Raw genomic sequence first — 24,133 nt, forward strand, 5'->3', positions numbered from 1 at the left:
ACGGATAACGTGTTGGTTGCTTTTGAACTTTTGCACTCATTAAAACACTTAAAGAGAGGCAAAGAAGGCTACGCCGCCATCAAGCTCGACATGAGCAAAGCCTTTGATAGGGTGGAATGGCACTTTGTTTACAACATGATGATTAAAATGGGGTTCGATCCAGCTGTAGTGGATCTCATATATTGCTGTATCAACACTATTACATACTTTTTTTCTGTCAATGGCTCTATTCAAGGTCACTTAAATCCAACTCGTGGAATACGACAAGGTGATCCATTGTCTCCTTTCCTTTTTATCATATGTGTCGAGGGTCTCTCAAGGCTTTTTCAGTTTGAAGAACTATGAGGTAATCTTAATGGTCTTCGTATTGCCAGAGGTGCTCCAAGTGTCTCTCATCTATTTTTTGCTGACGATAGCCTCGTTCTCTGCCGTGCTAATAAAAAATCTGCCATGGCCATCAAGCGATCACTTGATTATTACTGCAGAGCTTCAGGTCAAAGCCTTAATGTGGATAAGTCTGTGCTTTCATTCTCTCCGAATACACTTCCGGTATTGCAGTCGAATGTTTAACAAATTCTGCAAATGGATATCAAACCATGTCATGAAAGATACTTGGGATTACCTTCATATTCAGGCAGAGACAAAAAAATCCTCTTTGGAGAAATCAAGGATAAGTTATGGAACCTTCTATCCGCTTGGCAAGAAATTTTTTTTTTCAGTTGGTGGCAAAGAAGTCTTACTCAAAGCTGTTGCACAATCCATTCCAACCTATGTCATGAGTTGTTTTAAACTCTCTAAAACTCTCATCAACCAAGTTGAAACCATGTGCAACAAATTCTAGTGGGGTTCTAACTCCTCGTCATCGGGTATTAATTGGAAAACATGGAAGGCTCTAACCCAGTCAAAAGTTCAAGGAGGAATGGGTTTTAAAAGTTTTGTTCACTTTAACCAAGCTTTATTGGCAAAGCAAGCTTGGCTAATTTTCTCGAAAAATACTAGAAAAATACTTCAAGCAAAACAGATAATATCTATCTAGACTTTCATTGACTAATTAATTCAATTTCTAATTATAATATATTTTAGTTCATTTATTTTAATTAATCATTAAATGAAAAAATCATTGATTTAAGTTGGTCCAAAATTAAAATAAATAATTTTCAACTTTAATCTATTTTTCAAATAAAATTCGAAATTTCTGCATTAAAGAAATGCAATTTTGAAATTGTGGGAAAAAGATTAATAAAATAAAATAAAATATATTTTGAAAATTATTCAAATTTAAGTTATTCTGAAATAAGATTCCAAACTTAAGATAATTTTCAACTTTAATTAAATAACATGAAAATAACAATATTTAAGTATCATAATGAAAATCAACTTAGATATTGAAATTTTCAATTTAATTAAATGTATTAAATTCAAGAAATAAATAATTAAGTATAGAGGAAACTTAATTATTAATTCTAGTTTAATACTAGGAAAATATACGAAACTTAGATTGTCCCAAAATTAATTATTAAACAATTAATTTCATAATTAATGATATTTTCCTATTTAATATTAGAAATAATAACTAGTATAGAAATAACTATCTAGAATATATATCATTAACTAAGTGTTTTTCTAAAATTAACTTTAAAATATTAAATGAAAAAAATTTCATATATTTTAAAAGTTAATTATGTTGCTAATTCAATTTTAATTAGGTTAGACTAATATAATTAACCTAATACAATTTTAAATAAGGCAAATGGGCCTTCACAATTGGGGTAGTTCATGTGAGGGAGAGTTGGGTTCAGTATGTCGTACCCACTTCTATTGGCCCCCAACTCTCACACAAGACCCAAAAGAGAGTAATTTAACCTTAAAATAAATACCTGTTATTAATTGAATAGGTCCAAAAACTAAATGGACCTAAATAAAATCTATCAGGGTGTGACATTTTATTTAGCAACAACATATATGCATCTAAACATAAAGTAAACATATAGGCTCACATAGGCACATAGATTTGGATGGATCCTATCATGTTACTAGGTCATACACAGATGAAAGAAGAATGTAAAATTTACATGTTACAAATTATTTACTTGACCTATTGACAATTGAACCGTGGGTTAAAATCATATCATTGGATCTGTCAACAAGTTAACCATGGCAATTTAGATCAAGCAATAATAGGTTTTAGAAAAACTTACAAACAATCTAAAACACATACTCCTGCAAACAAGTTAGATTGGATAGTTGGATGTAGGATTTATTTAATTTTAAATTAAGTAATAAAAAAAACCGGTTTAAAAAAAATTTAAAATAAACCTACAATTTTTGAAAAATTATGTTTCAACTAACCCAAATATCATTTCAAAAAAAAAATTTGCTAACCACCTTTTAAATTTCATGTTATTTTATAAATTAAATATTCAATAAAATAAAATGATAAATACATACCCTTTTCTGATTTTATAATTTAATTTAAGTAAAAATAACAAAATTTAAAAGTTAGCAAAAATATCTTATTTCTATTTAAAATACCATGATTATAGTAATCTTATTTTAAATCTAAATAAGGTCAAATTACTTAAAATAGAATATTTTATAAAAGAAATTTAATATCTGACCTTAGATTTAAAAATAAGATAAAATAATCAAATTTTAAAAAATAAGAAAAGAACTAAGCAAAAATAGATTTTTACCTATTTTCAAATTCAAATTACACTAATATCTAAAATTAATTTTAAAAAATCAAATTAATTTATTTCTGATAATTAGATTTGAAATATGAAAAGTAAAAATCAAAATACAAAACTACACAAAAAATCGGAAGTTAATTCCATGAAATAGTATGAAAAATCGAAGAAAAACGAAAAAATTTTGAGCTGTGCGGACGGTATGCAAAGCACACCATCCAGATGCACATCCTTGGGCGCAAGGGGCCGCTTGGGCGCACAAAGGGTGCTGCCAGCAGCCAGCCACGCGCACAAGGTTGTGTCACCACCCCCGATTTTTTCAAAACTTTCAAAAAATCATAACTAATTCAAATAAAATCGAAATTGAGTTCTGTAAAAAAGGAAATTGCTTAATTTTTTCCAAACTATCCAATAAAAATAATTCCAAAAACGAAAATTTAATTATTTTTCATAAAATTTCACGAGCATCAATCAATAATCATATAACACACATATCAACATGAAACCATCCAAATCAACATATATCATCGTTTTAATTCATATTTCATGAAAGTAAATCATTACCATGGCTCTGGTGCCAGTTGTTGGAAATATTTTACCAGGATCTAGATTTACTACCAAGTATGTTTCATTAACATCCTAATATGAATTCTAAAACAATGAAATAAACACATATAAAGTTAGAAAATCTTACATTGGGTGCAGCGGAATATAATGACTCCTTCCATTCAGATCTCTAGCCCTTGATTCCTTTCTGTAGCAGAGCATAATCAAGATCTGAATCTGGATTTCTTCCTCTCCTTCCTTTGATGCTGATTCTCCTTCTTGTTGTTTGGATTCTCCTACAGTTTTACACACTATGATTGAGATACCACTTGATGTGTGTGGGCACTACTCTATCACTCAAGGATTTCGAAATTGAAGAGAGAAAAAGAGAGAGGGTGGCGCATGGCTTTTTCTCTGAAGGAAACAATGTGCAAAGTCATGAGTTTCCTGAAGCCAATACTTTCTATTTATAGAATGCCTTCTAGGTTTAGGTTAGAATTGTATGGCATTAAAATAATAGAAAAATAAAATGGTAAACTCTTTGCATAGTGGGCGGCCATATAAGGAAATTGGGCCTCACTTTGCAACTTTCCCATTTTGTTATTTTTCATTCCCATTTTCTCAAAAATACCAATTTTCCAATTTTAACCATTTAAATGACAATTCTAATTATTTAATAACTAAAAAAATAATTATTAAATAATATTGTCATTTAATATATTTATTAATTTAGACATATAAAGTATCTTAATTAATAAATAAACCTAGAATCTCTTTTCTTTACAATTTCGCTCTTGCTTAGTGAAAATTCATAAAGTAGACATAGTCTAACTTTAGAATTATAATTGATTAATTAAAATCAATTAATTGAGTCTTACAAGCAGTATGGTCTCAACTAGTATGGGGACCATGGGCCTATATTTCTGAGCTTCCAATAAGTCGAACCGAATTTATCAAGTCAATTCCCTAACTTATTAATTCCTTATTGAATTCACACTTAGAACTTGGAATTGCACTCTCAGTCATATAGAACGCTCTATATGTTCCACGATATAGATACGTCATTAGTTATCCATTGTTATAATCCTAATTTGATCAATGACCCTCTAATAGATGATCTACATTGAATAGGCACTAAGTTATCGTTACACCTTCAATGTATTTTATCCTTAAAACACTTAGCTCCGTATAAATGATATTTCAGCGAAGTGAAATGAGAGATCTCCACCATTTATCTCTGTTTAGCCAAGCTCGAAGGATATCATCGTTTCACTTCTAAATTCCTATAGAAGTTATAGACTCCATATTTATGTTAGCGCTCCCACTCAATTATACTATCATGTTCCCAAAATGTACGTATCACCCTGACCCAAAAGTAGGCTTAACTAACAAATCAAAGAACATGTATAGTACTCTTGAGATCGAACCTAACCATATCAGGATTAAGAACATTTGATCTAGGATCAACGGGTGATATTGAATTGAATAGATATTACGGTAAATTTTAATATATCTAATCAAAGTTCAATATCGGTCCCTTCCGATGTATACTTGTAACGCCCGTACTTTTATAAAAATATTAATTTTATTTACAAGCGTTAAACATGGAAAATCATAATGTCGCATTTTTATTTAATACTTAAAAATGTTCACAACTGGCCAGTTTTCGAAAAAAAAAAACATAATAATTAATAACTAAAATAATTGTGACATAAGTTTAATAACATAAATAAATAAACAGAGCGCCCTAGATCGCGCACAGTTATATGGCCCTCAGCGAGTTCACACACACAAGCATCCAAAGTTCCACGCGCCACCGACATTCTAGACTTTTAGTTACTTTGGTCTGCACATGGTAATTTAATAAGGGTGAGCTACTAAACTCAGTAAGGAAATGTGTGTCAGGTAGTCACATAATAAAAATAAAACTTAACTAAAAATGCACATGCACATATATAGACAACTAGCAAAACATAAACTTAATCATATCACTGGTAGCTAATAACTAGGTTCTAAGCTAAATCACATAAAATGATTACGCCCGAGTCCAACTTTGGCAAATAAACCCGAGCTATTGGACTAAATGGCGGAGGGCTGGGTTCAGTAAAATCGTACCCACTACTAAATGGCCCCCTATCTACCATATAGACCCAACAGTCAAGTATTTAACAATTATCTTCTCGGTCAAATCATGTCACATAAATTATAATCTGCCTAATTTAAATAATGCCAAACTACTATACATTATTTAACTAACATAACAATCATAACTAAATAATGTGAATCTTATAAACACACTATTTACATACATACGTAAATAACATGAATCTTATAAACATATTATTTAAATATATACCTTTAGCAATGGCCATGCTCTAATACTGTAAACATACATAAATAACATGAATCTTATAAACATATTATTTGAATATATATTATACAGTACATTAAATAACAAACAATAAAGAGTCAGGCAGAAAACCTTAGTTAACTTCTTTTTTACTATTCTCACTCTTCCTATGAATGTTATTACATACAGAAAACTTATTTTTTCTACTTAATTTTCTTACCTCGAATGTGGAGTACTAGCCTTGATTGCAATGAAAGTGACCCTTGAGAAATAATTGTCTTATGAAAAACCTAAATTTCATACTTATTAATTAGAACACATTATAGGGGTATATATACATATATACATATATTTATATATGAAACCTTAAATTTGAATTTAGAAACCCAAAATTATAAAATGATATACCTTAGTTTCCAATAAGATCTAGTTGAGCACTAAAACTTGAACGTAAAATAATGGTGATGTGATGCTAATCCGATGATGGAGATAATTGTTGGGTTTCATGCCCTAAATAAAACTTTATTTCAATGTAATCCAGTTTATTCAACATCAATAAAGAAACAGAAGTATTTTTCATTCATTTGCATGTTTTGGTTCATCTTATCAATTGCTTGTCTATTTGATTTATAAATTCATCTGAAACCCTTTTCACATACTTGATCCTGTTTATTGTATTGTCAAGATATTGGAAAGTAAACATGACTATGTGAATAAAGTTTCCTAGATTTATCAGACACAGGGTTTTACTGATATGATAATCTACAACAGAGTTTACTTGCATTTGGAGAAATGCTATGTTCTTTCCAGAGCATTGGTTAAAGTAAAGCTCAGGTTGGGTGCATGGAGTATGCATCGGAAGGGACCGATATTGAACTTTGACTTAGATTTATTAAACTTACCGTAATATCTATTCAAGTCAATATCGCCTAGTTGATCCTAGATCAAATGATCTTAATCCTGTTATGATTAGGCTCAATCTCAAGAGGTTATTCGTGTTCTTTGATTTGTTAGTTAAGCCTACTTTTGGGCCAGGGTGATACGTACATTTTGGGAACACGGTAGTGCAATTGAGTGGGAGCGCTAACATAAACATGGAATCTGTAGCTTCTATCTGGCGAATAGTAAGTAAAGGATGATCTCCTTCGAGCTTGACCAAACGAAATAAATGGTGGAGTACTCATTTCACATAAGCTGAAATATCATTTATACGAGGTTAAATGTTTTAAGGATAAAATACATTGTAGGGTGTAACAGTAATCTAATTCCTTTACAGTGTAGATCATTCATATAGAGGATTATTGATCAAATTAGGATTATAACAATGGATAACTAATGATGTGTCTATATGGTGGAACATATAGAGCATTCCATATACTGAGAGTGCAATTCTAAGTTCTATGCATGGATTCAACGGAGAATTAATAAGTCGGTGAATTTAGGTTATAAATTCTTGATCTGCTTATTGGAAGCTCGATTATATAGACCTATGGTCCCCCCACTAGTTGAGATAATATTGCTTGTAAGACTCATATAATTGGTTTTGATTAATCAATTATAATTCTCAAATTAGACTATGTCTATTTGTGAATTTTTCACTAAGTAAGGGCGAAATTGTAAAGAAAGAGTTTTAGGGGCATATTTGTTAATTATGATACTTTGTATGGTTCAATTAATAAATATGATAAATGACAATATTATTTAATAATTATTTATAGTTATTAAATAGTTAGAATTGGCATTTAAATGGTTGAATTTGAAAATTAGCGTTTTTGAGAAAATGAGATGCAGAAATGATTAAACTGCAAAATTGCAAAAAGTGAGGCCCAAATCCATATTGCCTAGGCCGACCACTTTTATAGGCTTTATCATCTGATATTTTTATTATTTTAATGCCAAATAATTCAAACCTAACCCTAGTGGAATGCTATAAATAGATAGTGAATGCTTCAGGAAATTTACACTTTAACTTCTGATTTCCTTCAGAGAAAAACCTGAGCCTTCTCTCTCTCTATACCTAGCCGCCACCTTCTTCTCTTTCTTCTTCCTTGAAATTTCAAAACCACTTAGTGTTAGAGTAGTGCCCACACACAGCAAGTGATACCTCAATCATAGTGAGGAAGATCGTGAAGAAAGACATTCAACAAGAAGGAGTTTCAGCACTAAAGAAGGAGAGAAAGAGATCTAGGTTCAGATCTTGATAATACTCTGCGACAGAAAGGATACAAGGGTTAGAGATCTGAACGGAAGGAGTCATATTATTCTGCTGCACCCAATGTAAGGTTTCTAATACTTTATATGTGTTTATTTCATAATCGTTTTAGAAGTTCATATTTAGGGTGTTAATCAACATACTTGTGAGTAGATCTAAGATCCTGGTAAAATAATTTCCAACAACAATTATGGTTATGTATGATATAGCTTGAGGTAGTATATGATGATATGATGTTTGTGGGGTAAGGTTTTGGCTATAGATGAAACAAATGAGAATAACAAAATGGAAGAAAGGGACTATGACATGGATATTGGTAATGACGAAATCGGGGAATGTTTGAGAGATTGGTTTCGCTTCTTTGAATGAGTGAGAAAATAAGTTAATTATATGGCTATTTATAGGCCTAAATCTTAACTATACTGCACCATAATTTGAAAAGAAACTATTAAATTATTAATAAAGCATCATAATCACCTTTACAATCGGTCAAACCAGTTTAATACTATCTGTAATTAATTTGAAAAAAACTACCATGCAGAGAATATCATTCTTGACTGCGTATAATATGGAGTAACTCTCTCATTTATTGTTGCTACATAAACCGTTCTACCATGTGACTAACTATACTATTAATTACTCAAACTCTAAATTCTTAAATATGTCCACGTCCTCTACTAGCACTAGTAACTTCTTCTTATTATATGTTATATATATTTATTGAAACAAAAGTTTTTTTAACCCTTAGTGGCCCACGTTTTCTCTTAAAAAAAATATAACTAAATGTGATGATGATAGAACACATAGAATTTAATATAACCTAATCTGCTTGTGAATCGATTAGAGATTCAAAACCCTCCTACTCCTATGTATAAACTATCATTGAACTTGAATTGATCCTTGGTGTGCCACATACCTAAAATTATTCATAAAAATAATAATTCTTTGATTTATTCCTTAATTGATTACATAAATTTAAATATAGTTTCTAACAAAATTAATCACTTAGCTATTGTAATCTCTTACTTACAAGATGTAAGAAATAAATACCATTTTATTTATGAAGTAAAGAAACATACCACTTTCTAATAACAATAATAATAAAAAAAATACTATATTCTATGCAATAACTATTTCCACATCGAGATAACTAGACTATCGTAATAGAAAAAAATAATCAAATATTTTGGTTATTACAATACTCCATACATCCAATACTGGTAAACTTTGCCAATGTCCTGGAAAGGACATAACACTTTTCCAATGTGTAAGAATACCTATCGCTGATTATACCATGTCAGTCTAAATCCAGTGTACTGACAAATCAGGGAATAAACTTTCGAACATATAATTAAGATTATATTTCACTGTGCTGACAACCCTATAATCATTAACAAATTCATATGTTTTGGACTTAAATAGAATTCATACATTATATATATAATCATGAAATAAATCATGTGAACCATGCAACATAAAATATTATTTCTGATCTTTATTAATAAGTAAATCTGATTATATTGAAATGAGTTTTATTTAGGGCACAAAACCCAACAGTCTCAACCTTATGGTCCTCCTTAGAGCTTGAACAATTTGTAACTGTATTATGGAGCGTTTGGACAAAACGAAACAAGGAGAGACATGGATCGAAACCGAAACCACATGATGTTCTCCTGTATTTTGCTCTCTCATATTTGGATGAATTTCACTCTGCTAATCATAAATCAGCTGTGAGGGAATCAGACACAGCTACTGCCTCATCTTCAGCAAGTAATTCTGCTGTCTCTTGGCCGAATCCTCCTTCGGGACGCCTCAAACTCAACACATACGCAACAGTCAATGTAAGGAATCAAATGTCCGGGTTTGGTGTTGTTTTAAGAAACAGTTCAGGTGACATTGTTGCTACAATGTCATTGCCTTTCAAAGGCTGTTTCAAACCAGACATTATGGAAGCATTAGCTTTAATGCATAGTCTACAGTGGATCAAAGACCTTCGACTACCAATGCACTTAATTGAGACGGACTCCCTTACCGTAGTTAAAGGACTGCTTTCTTCGCATGAGCTAGTTTCTGATTGCCATTGTTTGCTTCGCAACATCTCTCTTTTAGTTTCCAATCTCCCTGGAGCCCAAATCTCACATGTATATAGATATGCTAATAATGCCGCTCACTTGTTGGCTAGGTTCGCTCTTTCGACGGAAACTAAATGTTCATGGTTGGAGGAAGTCCCTCCACCAATTATGCCTATTATATTTTAACTCTTTGTTCCAATATAATAGCATTTTATCTCAAAAAAAAAAAAAGAACTCCCTTAATTTATTTTAGTTTTATTAATTAAAAATGAAAAAGACAAATAAATCCTTTAAAAATATATAAACAAAAAATAATTAGCATGTTTATCAAATTAAAACATTCTAATTATCTTTCCTAGTTATGTAAATAAAATAATATGATTTTAGTTTTATTTCAATACAATTTAATAAAATATTGTTTTCGATTATTTTCTATTTTAAACTTACACTTTTGTAAAAGGAAATTTGATTTTCTATACTTACATATACCTAATATTTTTTCTCTAAACACATAACATTTAATATTTGTGGGATATGACACATTTTAGAATATCCCTAAAATACCCTCATTTACATTACCGCCTCCCCTCTCTTTTCTTCTCTCTTTGTTATAAACAAAAAAAAAATTAAAAATTAAAGTGGGCATCGGGCCCTACATCAGGCCCATCGGGCCAATCCTATAAAATGAAAAAAATTAAAAAAAAAATAAAGTGGACATCTGACCATCGGGCCCTACATCGGGCCAGTCCTATAGATAGAATTTTTTTTAAAAAAATCCAAAATGGGCATCAGACCATCGGGCCCTACATCGGGCCATGCATCGGGCCTTCATCTTCAAGCTCATATCAAACTAGAAAATCAGATTTTCTTGCCCAGAAAGATCACAGACCCTAGATCTACTCCATCTAACCCTAGATCTAATCAAGAATGCACATATCCAACCTAAATCTATCAACTAACAACATTTTTACCATAATCAATAAGAAAAAAAAAATAAAAAATCGAAAGGGGAAAGACTTGTCGCATGCTCAGTGGATGGGTTCCCTCCGTGGGGTGGTGGGTTCGGTGGGTTCTTTGTTCGAGTGGGGATTCGTGGGTGGTGGGATTTCAAACGCTAGAGAGAAAAGGGGCGAAGAGAGAGAGATAGTCAGTTTAGAAATGAGGGAGTAAAATTGGGTTTAAGTAAAAGTTATCCCATTTTACAAATTATGTATAATTTTAGATTAGGATACCAATTTTTTTAGCATATAATTTCAAATTTCCCTTTGTAAACGCCGAATAAGTGACAAAGTTTGGGGTAAAATAGTTTTTTTTTTTTTTCAAAATAAATATAAAATAGAGTTGGACTTCATTTTTGTTCCATAGGATATAAAACTCTCATCTGAAGTGAAGCAAGAAGAAAAGGAAAGGGTTTCTTTGGGAACAAGCAGAGTTAGGTTCTTCACTTCTTCTCTGAAATTTGAACAAATTTCAGCTTGATCTTTCATTCTCAAACAATGGCGGCCGCCATGTTAGAAGATACGAGTTTTGAAGATGATCAATTGGCATCTATGTCCACTGATGATATTGTTAGGGCCTCTAGACTTCTCGATAACGAAATTCGAATCCATAAGGTATACCCTTTTACTTCTTATCGCGCTAGATGTAGCTAAGTTTTTCTTTCTGACTGTTTAATAATTCATATCTATATCTTCGGTTTCAGTCTGCGCTTTTAGGGTTTTCTATGGCGACCATTCTTTTTTTCTGTCACTTTTTAGATCTCTACCCGATTTCTTTTGTAAATACGGGATATTTGTACTGTGATTATTTGTTTATCCTTGCTTATGATTTTTATTATTATTGTTTAAAGGAAGAATTGCAAAGAACCAATCTAGAATTGGATTCGTACAAGGAGAAGATAAAAGAAAATCAGGAGAAGATTAAGCTCAACAAGCAGTTACCTTACTTGGTGGGCAACATCGTTGAGGTAATATTATGATTCCCTTGAACATGGTTTCAATGCTTTTCTTATGTTGGTGATAAGTTAGTTTCCCAAGTTGCTTACAAGTTTGGTTTGAGCTGTGTTGTGTTTGTATGTTTGATATATGAATTTAAAGGAAGAATAAAGGGTTACCAAGTAAATGGGTCTGTGAGGTATTGATGTTATTATGAATGAGGGTCCCTGCTAGTGGTACTGGCGGGCGTGGTTATGTACTGATTATATGTACCAGTAAACACACCATATAAAAACAAATAACCCGCCTGCTATGTCAAATTGTGGTAGGTATGTTTCTTGTTTACACACCACGAAATGAAGAGTAGAAAAACTTGCTCTTATTTCATTTGAGAAAGGTTTCATCTTAAAATTTACTGGAGGTAGTCATATCCCAAAGTTATGTTCTTGAAGTTCCGAGGTTTTGTTCCTTTACATTTATGTTTTGGAAGTCAGAACTCATAGGATTATCATACTAACTACTAACCATTCACTGGATTTAGATTAAGGAAATTATGATTATTTTGATAGATGTATAAATTTTGAGTTAACGGGGTCATCTATGCCATTTGATGTTTATTATGGACAACATCACCTGTTAGTATTCAACCATATTTACTTATTCCTTTTGTTTTCAGATTTTAGAAATGAATCCTGAAGATGAGGCCGAGGAAGATGGTGCAAACATCGACCTTGATTCACAGAGGAAGGGGAAGTGTGTTGTTTTGAAAACATCTACCCGCCAGGTAACTTAGTATGCAAGTCCTTTGTTCTTGTATTAAACTGATAGAGTTACAGAATAGAGCCTACTTAATCAGTCAGTTGAGCTGTGCCAAATTTATTTGCAAAAGAGTTTCTCATATTATTGATCATGCTACATATTTTGGTTATTATTAGGAAAGAGTAGCTATGTTTCTATGATGATGTGTATTGTGCACGTGTTGCTGATACAAATGAGGAAAAATTTATCTTTCAAATGGAAGAGCTAGAAGAGTCTTGCTGTGCAAAAGAGTTTCTAATATTATTTTGATCATGCTACATTTGGATATTTTGGTTATTATTAGAATAGAGTAGCTATGTTTTTACAATGATGTATATTGTGCACGTGTTTCTGATACAAACGAGGAAACATTTATCTTTCAAATGGAAGATCTAGAAGAGTTGTTGTAAATTATTATTCTATGTTTGCTCATATCTGATTGCTAATTTCTGTGTTAACTATTGATTGCAGACAATTTTTCTACCTGTTGTCGGACTTGTTGACCCTGACAAATTAAAGCCTGGTGATCTTGTTGGAGTGAACAAAGATAGTTACTTGATCTTGGACACGTTGCCATCTGAATATGATTCTCGAGTAAAGGCTATGGAGGTTGACGAAAAACCTACTGAAGATTACAATGACATTGGAGGACTAGAAAAGCAGGTAAGTAAAAGGCTGATGCATGTCCTTTGTGGCACTTCAAATTTTATGTTCTCAAGCACCACATGCTTACTTTTGTACTCAATTTGGTTATTATTGCACAGATCCAAGAGCTAGTAGAGGCCATTGTTCTGCCTATGACACACAAGGAACGGTTTCAGAAATTGGGGGTCCGACCCCCTAAGGGAGTGCTATTATATGGACCTCCTGGTACTGGGAAAACTTTGATGGCTCGTGCTTGTGCTGCACAGACAAATGCTACATTTTTGAAACTTGCAGGTCCACAGTTGGTCCAGGTATTGTATAGGATAGATTACTATCTTTTTCTTTTGTGAATACATACTCATATTCTGTTCTTTTGTAAGTTTTATGTTAATTTTTTATATTGTAACCTTGAAGATGTTCATTGGAGATGGAGCAAAACTTGTTCGTGATGCTTTTCAGCTTGCAAAAGAAAAATCTCCATGCATTATTTTTATAGATGAAATCGATGCAATTGGGACAAAGCGATTTGATAGGTAATTAATGCTCTACAATTTTTTTTGTCAGTGCATTTTGATAGGATATATGTTCTAATATATAAGCATGAATAAGTCTCAAGCTGGTGGATGACATTTTTGTTTTTGTTTTTGTTTTTGTTTAGTTTTGTCCTTTTCAAATATCTATATATAAACTTCCTTTTTACCAGCTTAGAGCGGCAATAAGAATCCTCTCTCCTAATTACCTATTTTCCTTACTTCTCCACCCCTACCAAATATATTATTATTTTTTTGTTGAACACTTGCAAAAGTGATTATTGTTAACTTTTTTTTTTGGCGTGCACATAATGCAAATACAAATGATCTTTATTTTAATTTTTTTTTCTTCCACAAATTAGTAGTAAAAATAACCTTTTTAGAGAAAATAATCTATTCTTCTGCACCAATATTATAATGTTTATTTTTAATTACTATATAAATATTTATTATTGTAATAAATATAATATTAATCTATAATCTATATAACAATATCTATACTAATATATAGAAGTGTGGAATGTGAATGACTTTTGTACTATTCTAACTCTTGATTTTTTGTTATTAGATGTTATTAAGTTTTTTCATTAGCTTCTAAATATGTACCAGGTGTCTTTTACTTTTCGTCAATTATTTCTTTATTAATTAAATATTATTATTATAATACTATTTTTTTATGATTATGGACAATTCTATATAATTTTTATTTATATTAATACTCACTATTTGCAATTCTTAATAAATGACAAATAATTAATAAATTGTGCACCTTCATTTATTGAGCCAAATGCACCTTCATTTATAATTCTGAATAGATAATAAGTAAAATAACAAAATATATATTTTCTGCTTGGAATTGCCAAATGCAATACATAATAAGTTCTTTAATCTATTTTACTACAGTGAAGTAAGCGGAGACCGAGAAGTACAACGTACTATGTTAGAATTGTTGAATCAGCTAGATGGTTTCAGCAGTGATGACCGTATCAAGGTAACATATTGGATGGTTATTTTTTTGTGCATCCAGAAATATAGATGCAGTCTGCTAATAGAAGATATTATACTAAGTTCTAACTAACTATCCAATACCATTTTCTTTTTATCATTTTAATATAGGTTATAGCAGCAACGAATCGTGCTGACATTCTAGATCCTGCTCTTATGCGTTCTGGCCGTTTGGATCGTAAAATTGAGTTTCCACATCCTACTGAAGAGGCAAGGGCCAGAATCCTCCAGGTATATAACCTTTTTTTATTAACTTCTCAGTTCATTTGTTTTTGGTTGTATGTAACTGTATTACTGGATCTTTCTACTACAAATCTGCAGATCCATTCTAGGAAGATGAATGTTCACCCAGATGTCAATTTTGAAGAACTAGCTCGATCCACTGATGACTTCAATGGTGCACAACTAAAAGCTGTTTGTGTGGAGGCAGGCATGTTAGCTCTTCGTCGTGATGCAACCGAGGTACCAATTCTTTCTACTCGATAACTCTGGATTTCACTTTAGTTGTTTGGATAAATTTATTCAAGGGCCTCCTGTTAATAGGATTGTTTGAGTTGTGGCATAAAAATAACTGTAATTCCGTGGCAGGTGAATCACGAGGACTTTAATGAAGGTATCATTCAAGTTCAGGCAAAGAAGAAGGCAAGCTTGAATTATTATGCATAAGGTGGGATCTATGGAGATGTTTAGCAAGCTGACTAAGAACTGTTCGAGGACTAAAGGCAAAAGCTTGTTTCTCATATACCATTGGAGTGCAAAAATGTTAAATGTCTGCAGCGTTTTGGGACTTGGGCATTTATACTTTTAGTTCTTCTATTACTCCCAGCTGTTTATTGGAGCTCTCTCACTGTCTCACTTCAATTTTCTTATATTGCCATTTTTATATGAAATTGTTGCGCAATGGTTCTCTCATCCCTAGAATAGCTCATATGCCACAAACCATTACATTATACGGTAGCTTCTGTTTTAAGGAAAACATTCTCTGGATTCCTCTTGATTACAATAGAGATTTCTAAACAATGCAAAGTAAGGTTTTGCGTTATGAAATGATTACTACCCTTGAGTAAGAAATATTAGTGAAATAGAGAATGAAGGTGAATACTGTGCACAACTGGATTTGGAGGAATAGAGGATTGATATTTGAAAGCAGTTAGTTGCTTCTATGCCTCCAATTTTTAATGTCATTTGGAAAAGGCTTTTCCAAGTTAATCCACAGAATTATCTGTGAAGCATACATTGATTTGATCCTTGAAATCTAGTTCTTATAGGCACATCAACAAAGAAAACAAAAGTGTATTCAAATGTAAATAATAAAGTAGTAAACTTGCTAGTTATAGCTGTGAAGTAGCAGAAGTTTGAATAAATGAAACTAACTGGGAATAATGAAAATTGTCGTGATTGTGACCCGTCTTGCTTGGAATGCCAGTACTCAAATCACATGTCACCGTATCCAAATAAAAGATATTCGTAGCCACTTTGCTCAAGGAACAAATGATTCACTTGATAAATTTGATGATGTTAGGTATGTCCTTTTACAAATTACAATCCATTTTAATTGTTAACGTTTAGTTGATTTTTTTTTATGATAGTTTATTTGTGTATTGTTTTTTTTTTTTGCGCTCTCTCTTTTGGGAGCCTGATAAAAGCTCGAATAGTTCGGGCCAAAGTCGCCCCATCGGGCTGGAGGCCCGACTCGGCCTGCGAAAATGGCCCTAATTGTCATCCCTATCAGGTTCCCTTGGTCGACGGAAGCTCTCTTGGTCCGAAAGTCACCTTTTGGCCAGTCAGCTTGTGCCCAGATCCTGGCCGACCATATAAGCTCTTCCTAGCTGGCCTATAGACTTCCCTTGGTCGGTCAAACATGTTGGTACAGTTCCTTGACGACTCGCTCAACTCCTTTTGGTTGTTGCTTGGTGGTTTTGCCATACCTTGTAAGGAGACATTGTCTTGCTATTGGCAAGACTCTATTCTACCTGTACTCTGTCTTGGCTTACATGGACATGCCACGTTAGGTGAAAAAAATTTAGGATAACATTTAGCAAAAATTTCTACAAACTCTCAGTGATGTCTTGATGGTACTGACGATTTTCATCTTGATCGTGTTCACACCTTTCTTCATATGCATTTCTCTTGCCGAAATTTTTCCTTTGCAAAGCACCTTAACTCTTCATTGTGCTTGTCTCACGCATTCATTCTTTGGTTTATCTCTTTTATTTCTGCTGCCAGAGCAACGGTAGGATCAATAATCCAACTTGACGTATCTCCTTCATTCGCCACCACAGTTTCTGCGCATTCTCCGATGCTTTCTTGGATCCCATATTAGGCTGTAGCCTAGTCCTCAATTTTTTGTTCTAGTGTTTCACATAAACAACGATAACTGTTGATGTTGAATTATCTCAACAAAAAATTTATATTTTCACTTAGAATTCCTTGCACCAGAATTGATCCAATCAAAAGATTGCAATTCTGCAAAATACACAATTTTTCCTAAATCGGTCATGATTCTCTTCTTTTTTTTGCAGCCCTAAGCTTACAAGTATTTTAGAGATGTAATCCGACAGAATTTCGACTGATCTGGTGTGCTCAGAATCTATCCTCTTTTTGAACGATGTGGGTCTCTTATTTATAGGCGGGAAGAGATGTTGTGCAATCCTATTTCCTCTACTCAAATTGGTGCACATGGATTCGTTCTCCTCACTTCTTCGCGTGCTTTCCCTTCTGCTCCATTCGTCAAGCTCTATTCTCCATATTATCCAGAGCTAAGCTTTGCTCTCTTGTCTTTCTTTTTCTTTTAAATGAAACAGTTCGTTTGCCTGCCACGTTACCTTATTAGTTTTACTGCTCTTGTAAAAGTGAAAACTCCCCATATTATTTTTATCCCTTATAGTTACCAAACATAGGACCTCCACCACTTAGGCAAACATTGGTTTAATTACTTTTTTGTAACTTACTATCGATTTTTTAATTATATTTTTTTTTTATAAAAGAGCTAAATATAAGTCCTAACAACTACTTATATCAAAGCAACTAACTTTGACAACTAATTTCTGAAAAAAAGTAGTAGGATGACTTATTTGCCCAAACGTAAAATAATAGTACTTAATTTTGATTTAATTTATAATGTAATAAACAAACTTGTATAAAACAATATCATTACAAAATAAATTAATTTAGAACCATCTATAAATTCTTATAACAATTACTATTAAATTTGACTACCTAAAGGCCTGAATAAGTTCTTTCAAAAAAAAAAAAAAAAAAATAAAAATAAAAAAAATCCTAAACAACCAATTTTTAAGATTTTTTCTAAGATATGGTTTTGAAATAAAATATGTATATTTCCCAAATTATGGTAGGTAAATTTAGTCCATATATATTTTATTTAAATTTGAATATGTAATAAGATTAATAATTTTTCAAAACTAGATGATTATATGTTTAAAAAAAATCGATGATTATAATATTAAGATAAAGAAGTTCAGTAATAAAAAAAAATATTAAGATAAAGTTGAATGAATCTTAGCCGTCCATCCCCATATTTGGTAAAACAGTTATTGTCAATTACTTAAATAAAATAATAATAATAAAAGAAAAAAATCTGACGGTGCAAAATCTATTGCTTACGGATATAGACCAAAAAAAACTAAGAGAGACCCAATTCAGACAATATTTTTTTTTAAATATATATATATTTATATAAATTTCAATAATTAAAAAAATTAAAAAACGACCCATCTCCTCCAAATTTCTTAGCTTCGTTTCTTACAATAGAGAATCAGACAATCTGTCTCTCGTTTCGCGGTGACGTTATCTGTGCTGATTAGCCTGATTTTGGTGAACAATACGTTTTGAGACGATTACGGTTTTGACCTTCGTGATTTGGGGCTCCTATGGGGTTGGGGAACGATGATGATCTTACCACTGATGATAGCGATGGTGTTTGTGGCGCTGCTGGTGGATGTGGCAAGTCCTGTGGTGTCTCCGTCTCGTGTTCGATTTGCCTCGAGGTCGTCGCCGAAAGTGGAGATCGATCTTGGGCTAAGCTTCATTGCGGGCATCAATTTCATCTCGGTGAGCTATATATTATAATCGGCGTTGGATTTTATACTAGAGTTTTAATTTGGTGGGAATTCAGTTTCCTTTTGATTACAATTGTTGAGATCTGGTTGCAGTTTTGATTGTTCATGCATGTATGTACCCATTTGAATTTTATAATTTTATAATGGGTTGCTTGGTCGATTAGGATGTGAGAGAAATATGAACGAAATGGACTTTATATGTCATCATCTTACTTGCATTTTTTTCCTTATTGCTTATGTATTTGTATTAATCTAGCTGTTAAAATTTAGAACAGTCATGTTTTGGATGAATTGCGCTATCTAGATCATTTTTGGGAATTATATTTTTGCATGTTGCTATATTATGCTGTGAATTGCAGATGTTTTCTATTTGGTTTGACAATTTGATTAGATTATGACGGTTTGGATTTGTTTATGAAGACCCGTAGATATGAAATGAATGAAGCAGTTCAAGAGAGTTTTTGTATTGGGTGTGGAATTTCGAGAAATTTGTTGTTTGTTGGATGCATATTGGTTTGTGAGATTGTGATTTTGGCGAATTTTAACATTTTCAATATGCAGAAGAGGTATGGAAAGAGCTATTGTAAGAAAAGTAAATGCAAGGAATAATGCACTCAGCCCCATTATACTCTGTGATCCTAGGTCTTTAACTCTATATATGATAGTTGAACGAGCTCTACAGAACCTCATTCCCGTGCCTGCTCTTCAAATAATTATATTCCTTAGAGCACTTGTATTGAGAAGCCACTGTTCTCATAGGAATCTAAATAAATTAAGCTGATCATTTCTGATCGGCTTCCAAAAGTATGGTCAAATAGTATGTGTTGATTAATTGCAAATGTATGTTGTGGTATAAATCTTAAAAATTGTATTATAGTTTCAAATGTATGTATCTTATTATGCAATTGAAAGATGTTTTTGGACATATTTCTTCAATCTAGCTCAGTTTTTTTTTGGATTGAGGGTTGAGCTAAAATTTTGAAGACACCTATGCTATCTTTACCTATAGACAAATATTTGCCATTTTTTTTTAATATTAGATCAGATATTTCATTTTCAATATATAATTTCCCTTTATTCTTATTACACTTACGCTTAATTTTCTTATTCTTCTTTTCTCCCAATCAGATTGCATTGGTTCAGCATTTAACATAAAGGGAGCTATGCAATGTCCCAATTGTCGGAAGATTGAGAAGGGCCAATGGCTTTATTCTAATGGCTCTCGTTCATATCCTCCAGAGTACAGCGTTGAAGATTGGGCCCATGATGAGGATCTATATGATTTAAACTACTCTGAAATGGTAAAAGAAAAATAAAAATTCTGTTGGATTCTCTTATATATATAAATATATATTTTTTTATGGTTTAGTTTTTATGTTTATTTAGTTGGACATATTTAAAAGTAAAATTATTTTATACTTTTTACACCATTTTATATCTTGGAATTATAGTTAAATACTAGATATAACCCTAACAGTCACTTAGAATTCTTTCTTTTTTTTTTTTGTCTGAGGTTTGAAGGGATTTTGGAAGTGAAGTATTTTGCTGCCTCTATTGTTTCTATTTTGTATATGACATTTTTGAGGGAGTTTTATTCTTGTCCAAGTACATGAACCAAACTTTGAAAGTATATTTGACTTCATTTGTAACTTATTAAATAAGTTCCATAGCTTTCACTTTCAGTTCTATTGTATATAAATTATGTATTAAAACAAAAATTAAATAACACATTATCGTCTATCTTCTAGCCCTAGGTACTTTTTTGAGTTTCTGCAATTTTGCATGTTCATTCATTTACAGTAATGGTATCTGGATGGAGCTCTTCATTTAATGCTACTTTGGTTTTTGCAGACCTTTGGTCTTCATTGGTGTCCATTTGGCAGCTTAGCAAGACTTCCTTCCACATTTGAGTAAGCATGATTTTATGTATTAAAGCTTAAATCTCATTTTATATCTTCTTCAACTTTTATGCAGGAAATATGGGTTGTCTTTTAATTTCTTTTTCTTTTCTTTCAGTGAAATTTTTTTGCTTGTCTCTCGTAATTTGATGTGCTCTAACGATTAACAAACATCTGCTTGTGAACTATGTAAATTAAAATCTGAAAGAAATCATAAATAATTTGGGTCAATCAATTGTTGCAATTAGATCAAGCAATGTAAGGTTTCTAGTAATAGTAGTAAAAGGATGCACTTATGAATTTTTTTTTTATCTAATATAGGCAACTTGAAAGGTTGCCATTCTGGCATATTGGATTGCTTTGACTGAGCTTGGTTTTTGCGTTCATGTTAATCTTCCTTATCAAGCTTTGATAATGCATTCTTGCTAAAACTCTCATGCTTAGATTTGATGTCTGTTTCATAATGAGCCAAGTCTTATTTATCCTTTTGTAGCACATTAATGGCAAATCTGTAATAGTTATGTTATGATAATGCTTCATGCTAAACCTGTCATATGTTAACAGAAAGCATCCTCCTGTTAGAGGGTGTTTGGCATCATAACTACTTAACTGTTTTATGAAAACAAGTAGCAGCGTCTGATATTGTTTTCAGAAAGCAATTTTTCAAATATAAAGTTACAAAAAATAGAAAATTTTGAGAACAAGAAGAGGCGTGTTTTCTGCTTCAAAAACTCATTGTAGTTTTCAATATTTTTTTCTTTCACTTTCTCTCATCGTAATTTTGCACATCACTCTCTCTCTCTCTCATCACATTCTCTCATATCATTTTCTCTATTACTCTTTCATCACTTTTAGTAACATCATTTTCTTTCTCGTTACTTTATATTGAGTCACTTTCTCTCTCCTCATTTTTTTTATAGTTTCTCTTTCACATTACTTTATCTCATTATTATCACTTTTAAGAAGATTGTCTCTTATTAAAGAAATTTAATAATTTTTTAAATCATAGTTTGTTTATTTTTATTTTATTTTTTGAAAACATTAACCAAACGTCTCATGTTTCCTGAAAAAAGAAAAAGAAAAACTGTTTTTTGTTCTCATATTTGAAAATACAATTTCAAAAACAAAAACAATACCAAACATATCCTTGGTTTCTGCGATGTGCAGTAAACGTATACCATTATACTTTGAACTATTGATGATTTAAATTCTTCAGAAGTTGAAATTAAGTGATGCCCTTTTTGGTTCTGTAGTTTTGTAATTAAGCATACTATTTTTCATGCTTTATTTATTATTATTTTGTTTTTGCAAGTCTCTTTTCCTTTCCACATTTTTTTGGGTCCAATTATGTGATCTTACTAGTAGTTATTCTTCATACTAAAGTTCATCTTTTTTTATTGCAGGGATGGTGAGTTCTCATCAACTGCATGTAAGCTGACTCTTCTATGCATTTATATTTTTCTTGCTGTCTTCATCTCTTTAACCGGTGATGTTTCTTCACGACTAGCGAAGGCAAGCATTTGACTGAAAAACCTAATGTTGCAATGCAGATCACAATCTACTTGGACAACATGCTATTTTTGCTGAGCATACAGCTGTATCCTCGGCTACTCATCCTTGCCCATATATTACCTACTTTGGACCAGTACACCCGTCATCCTCAAATTCCAGTGGAAGTATTTCAGATGGTTCTAGCTTCAACAATCATTGGCATGGCACATCAGCACCTAGTGATTTGCCAGCTTCTTATGCTTTTCCTGCCATGGATCTTCATTATCACAGTTGGGAGCACCATTCACCTCAATTTTCTACAACCGGCAGTCGTATTAGTGGAGCTGATCAGCCATCTATTCCGCCTGTTGGCCAAAGGCCAGCTAGGCCCAATTCTGATGTACCAAGATCAGTTTTTGTCCATCCATTGCTTGGTCACAGGTACACTAGACAAATTAAAGTCTAATTATTAACTCTTTTATTTGGACCAAGTTATGTGAAAAGTGTTTAACTAACTCTTTCTGAAGAGTAAAGACATTTATTTCTGTTTGTGTGTGCGCACACGATAAATGCTAACTTCAGACATGCTTTTTGCAGTTCTAGTGCTAGAGCTGGGAGCTCAGTTACTTCTTCAATGATTCCTCCTTATCTAGGTAGCAATGCTCGTAACCGTGAAAGAGTCCAAGCTCTCCAAGCATATTATCAACCTCCTAGCAATTCACCAACAATGAGGGCGCCTCCCATTTCAAGCTCTCGACGATCCAGCAGTCATAGAGGTATGGCCCAAGCAGGCCCGGCGGCATCATCATCAGATCAAACCGGTGGTTACTACTATTTCCCATCCGGGTCATCAGGTCGTAACTTCCAAGAAGGTGAGAATCCATTGCCCAGTCGATACCACCATTCATGGGAAAGGGAACCCTTGCCTTCATTTACGTCAAACCAGGTTGAGAGAGATCCAGGTTGGGGTGCTTTTCACCACGCGGCTGGTGGGTCAGATTCAAATCTAAGACCAAATGGCTTCCGGCAAAGGCATGGGTCTGAGAGAACCTCTTCACAGAATCGGTCATGAGCTCTCCTCATTATCCTTACTGGGTGAAGCAAACTATCAGTACTATGAATGAAACCAAAACATTATGTAATGCTTTTGAAAATGGTAGATATGCCTGGTGTTTGTCATATCATGACAGGCTTCAAATACTTTTGGAGTGGCCCCAAAAACAATATTTTTGGCTGCCACCAGGTGGTGTGAAGGACTGTGTTGGCTTCCTCTTTAGTTTCTTTGCCTTGGGAGGATATAGAATAAGACAATTTGTTGGATGGGCAAAGAAGAAAAAGAAAGCGCCATATTATCGGTCATGTGACCCAAAATGTTAGGTTTGGTGAAGAAAAAAACCTAATGCTCCACAGGACAGTTTAATTGATGGGTCATTTATTTATGTTTGAAAGCATATTCGTCAATGCTTTTGTTTCCCTGGTGAACAATTGTTTTCGAGTATATAAGAAATGAGGACTTTTTCCGATCAAACACTTTCGTTTTCTTTATTGTTAGAGAATACATGAGTGAATGAATGAATGATATTTAGCAATCAATGTTAGGTATGTGCGATCCCTTGATGGGTGTTACTGAAATGGTAATCAATAGGTATCATCCACACGTTTTAATAAAGAAAAATGGGAATTATTATCTTCATAACATAATAAATGGATGTTTGGGAGAGAGCCAATATAAGGGTTAGTATATTGTCGAGACATTAATGGATTCTGAGAAGTGAAGGGCATGAGATAAAAGATATATTGCCTTGGATAGATTTTGTTTAGGATTGCATATTATAAAGAAAATTTTCATTAGGTAAATCAGACAAAGAATATTTTCTTTTTACAAT

General features: G+C 32.5%; 2 protein-coding genes across 2 annotated transcripts; both read left to right on the forward strand.

Annotated features, from left to right (window-relative positions):
- Positions 1-11,080: 11,080 nt before the first annotated feature.
- LOC115718997 (26S proteasome regulatory subunit 6A homolog) lies at positions 11,081-15,850 on the forward strand. Its single transcript, XM_030647838.2, has 10 exons — positions 11,081-11,480; positions 11,717-11,833; positions 12,478-12,585; positions 13,071-13,262; positions 13,364-13,555; positions 13,659-13,777; positions 14,678-14,765; positions 14,891-15,010; positions 15,101-15,241; positions 15,368-15,850. Exons 1-10 carry the CDS (start codon positions 11,364-11,366, stop codon positions 15,443-15,445), a joined length of 1,272 nt encoding a protein of 423 aa, XP_030503698.1. The 5' UTR covers positions 11,081-11,363; the 3' UTR covers positions 15,446-15,850.
- Positions 15,851-18,378: 2,528 nt separating this feature from the next.
- LOC115718968 (E3 ubiquitin-protein ligase RFI2) lies at positions 18,379-23,775 on the forward strand. The gene is made up of 6 exons (XM_030647799.2): positions 18,379-18,850; positions 19,987-20,159; positions 20,710-20,768; positions 22,160-22,185; positions 22,307-22,688; positions 22,845-23,775. Exons 1-6 carry the CDS (start codon positions 18,670-18,672, stop codon positions 23,317-23,319), a joined length of 1,296 nt encoding a protein of 431 aa, XP_030503659.2. The 5' UTR covers positions 18,379-18,669; the 3' UTR covers positions 23,320-23,775.
- Positions 23,776-24,133: the final 358 nt, after the last annotated feature.

The sequence above is a fragment of the Cannabis sativa genome, chromosome 2 (genome assembly GCF_029168945.1).
Source record: "Cannabis sativa cultivar Pink pepper isolate KNU-18-1 chromosome 2, ASM2916894v1, whole genome shotgun sequence".
Taxonomy (NCBI): Eukaryota; Viridiplantae; Streptophyta; class Magnoliopsida; order Rosales; family Cannabaceae; genus Cannabis; species Cannabis sativa.

Excerpts from the sequence above, each read along its gene's own strand:
- LOC115718968 (XM_030647799.2), top strand. The coding sequence starts at position 18,670 with ATGGGGTTGGGGAACGATGATGATCTTACCACTGATGATAGCGATGGT. Across the intron at positions 18,851-19,986 it reads CGGGCATCAATTTCATCTCG|ATTGCATTGGTTCAGCATTT; the intron begins GTGAGCTATATA and ends TCTCCCAATCAG. Across the intron at positions 22,186-22,306 it reads TGAGTTCTCATCAACTGCAT|ATCACAATCTACTTGGACAA; the intron begins GTAAGCTGACTC and ends GTTGCAATGCAG.
- LOC115718997 (XM_030647838.2), top strand. The coding sequence starts at position 11,364 with ATGGCGGCCGCCATGTTAGAAGATACGAGTTTTGAAGATGATCAATTG. Across the intron at positions 13,556-13,658 it reads CAGGTCCACAGTTGGTCCAG|ATGTTCATTGGAGATGGAGC; the intron begins GTATTGTATAGG and ends GTAACCTTGAAG. Across the intron at positions 15,011-15,100 it reads CAAGGGCCAGAATCCTCCAG|ATCCATTCTAGGAAGATGAA; the intron begins GTATATAACCTT and ends ACAAATCTGCAG.